Below are 1,987 nucleotides of genomic sequence, written 5' to 3'. Positions count from 1 at the left end.
CTGGTTCTTACACCTCTGGTCGTTTTTGTTTTTTTTTTAAGAGGAGAAGCTGAGATTAAATTTGTATGCTTATTGCTCATAAGTCATGGGATGAGATAAGTGGGAGACTAATACATGTAAATTACATGTATTTTGTTCACAAAAACTGTTGGTAGCTGTAGCCTATAACAATTATAGATTGCAAATATTTTTGACATCAGGCCTACTCAAGTTTTTATCTCAGCTTCTGTCATACACGCCATCTGTTATCAGTATCAGTTTGAGGAACTGATATGGGATTGTGTATGCAGTGGGTACTGGATATCTATGTGAGGGGGAGGGGCTGTAGACTGATTTATGAAGTTACCAGTGTAAGTTACCTAACTGGGTATAGTATAAGACATCAGTTACTATCCCATGTCACTGTTAGACTACCCAATTTTCTCTACTCTATCTGTTCCTTTCAAAACGTCCTCCCCACCGTACAATATCCAAATCCCCTAGCCTCTCGAGTCGTTTCACAGCACATATTCACCATAGTCTTGTTCTTTTAGACCGAGCACTGTCATGCCCACTGTTCTTTGTTCTCTATTTAAAACTTTGCTGTAAAGCATGTTCATCATTCTGTCGTGCAGTCCCGGCATTGAGAGAATAGGACTGACGTGGTGCTAGAGTGTCGTACGAGGCGACTAAATGACGGACCAGGTACTGACTCCCAAAACAGAGTCATCCTCCCTCCAGGTCGGGGGTTGAGTCACGAGGCTAACAATCTCTCTCGTAAAAAGAACCTGTTACAGAAACACATACAAGCAAAAACCATTGTCTCTTCTTGGCTGGTCGTAGATCTTCCCCGAATGGAGAGTTTATGATGCGAGGCAGTGGAAAGCCGAAAGGAAGCTGCTGAGGAGAAGCCTCCACCATCATCTAAGTCCAAGTCTCTTCGGATTGGATCATGGAACGTTAGGACCCTTTATGAGGCTGGAAAAACTGCACAGGTACCGCAGTGAAACCCACAGGGAGCACGAGGCAGGGGTAGGCCATGGGAAACATGGAGGACATGTGTGGAAAGGGACATGAGAGAGATGAAGCTCACTTGTAACGAGCTTGGAAGGGAAGCCCAGGACAGACGTAAATGGAATGAGCTTGTATGTGGCCTGTACCCTGCCAGGGGTGAAAAGCATTGATGATGTTTATCATGGGATTCACCATTTCGCCCTATTGGCGGAGGGCTAAACCCCAGTATAGCCATAGTCAGGTGTGTGTGGCTCCTTTCCCGTTCCCCCTTTGCCCTTCATATGGCTCAAATTCAGTCAAATAGTACACTCCATAGTCAACTGGAAGCAGGTCTAAGAGCATGGTCTACAATATTATGATACTCTATGATGTACACACAAACACCCTAAATGAATTTATCTCATCTCCTTGTGAACAACTACCCTCGGAAATTAATACAAGTCAGAATACATCATTGAGAAAGGGCAAGTCCTCTTTGTGATGTATGAGTTCACTACCGGTAATCAATTTGAAGCAATTCTTAAATCACGGGGGGGGGGAGGGATTTTGTTTTTCTCACGTGACGACAAAAACAGCTGACCATTAGAAATGTTTTGTTGTGGAGTTGACCTTTTGAGTTTTTATTTTTACCGTACTCATTCCAGGATGAACTGTACAGACAGATCACTGTGGAAGTGAAAGGTCATGATCCTGCTGTCATGAAAAGTTACGAGAAGTTCACAAGGATGGCTGCATCAGGACTTGGGGTGGATATAGCAAAGATGTGAGTGAGATTTACTCACATTATTTTTACTTTTTTTCTTTTTCTTCTATTAAAAAAAAATACTTTTAAACTTTTTGTTTGTTTTGTTGCTTGTAATAGAGGAGTCCTCAGTCTGTTTTCCCATCCGGACTACATGTTTGAAGTAAAATCAAAGTTTAGATGCTCACCTCCTCCTGCTAATGGCTCAAATAGAATTTGGCCACGTTAGGGACCGTTCACAAATGATGTCAG

At 42.6% G+C, this 1,987-nt stretch overlaps 1 protein-coding gene across 3 annotated transcripts in view; it reads left to right on the top strand.

Moving 5' to 3' along the window:
• The window catches only part of LOC100856792 (28S ribosomal protein S10, mitochondrial), a 32,688-nt gene that overhangs the window by 21,967 nt on the left and 8,734 nt on the right, over positions 1 to 1,987 (top strand). For all 3 annotated transcript variants that reach the window (XM_005100801.3, XM_013083904.2, XM_005100800.3), the window contains exon 3: positions 1,638 to 1,756. In XM_005100801.3, the coding sequence (XP_005100858.1) occupies positions 1,638 to 1,756 (119 nt within the window). The remainder of the gene's footprint in view (positions 1 to 1,637; positions 1,757 to 1,987) is intronic.

This window comes from Aplysia californica, unplaced genomic scaffold, assembly GCF_000002075.1.
Source record: "Aplysia californica isolate F4 #8 unplaced genomic scaffold, AplCal3.0 scaffold00261, whole genome shotgun sequence".
Lineage (NCBI taxonomy): Eukaryota > Metazoa > Mollusca > Gastropoda > Aplysiida > Aplysiidae > Aplysia > Aplysia californica.
Note: the sequence above shows the minus strand (reverse complement) of the source record. Positions and strands in the feature narration are given on the sequence as shown.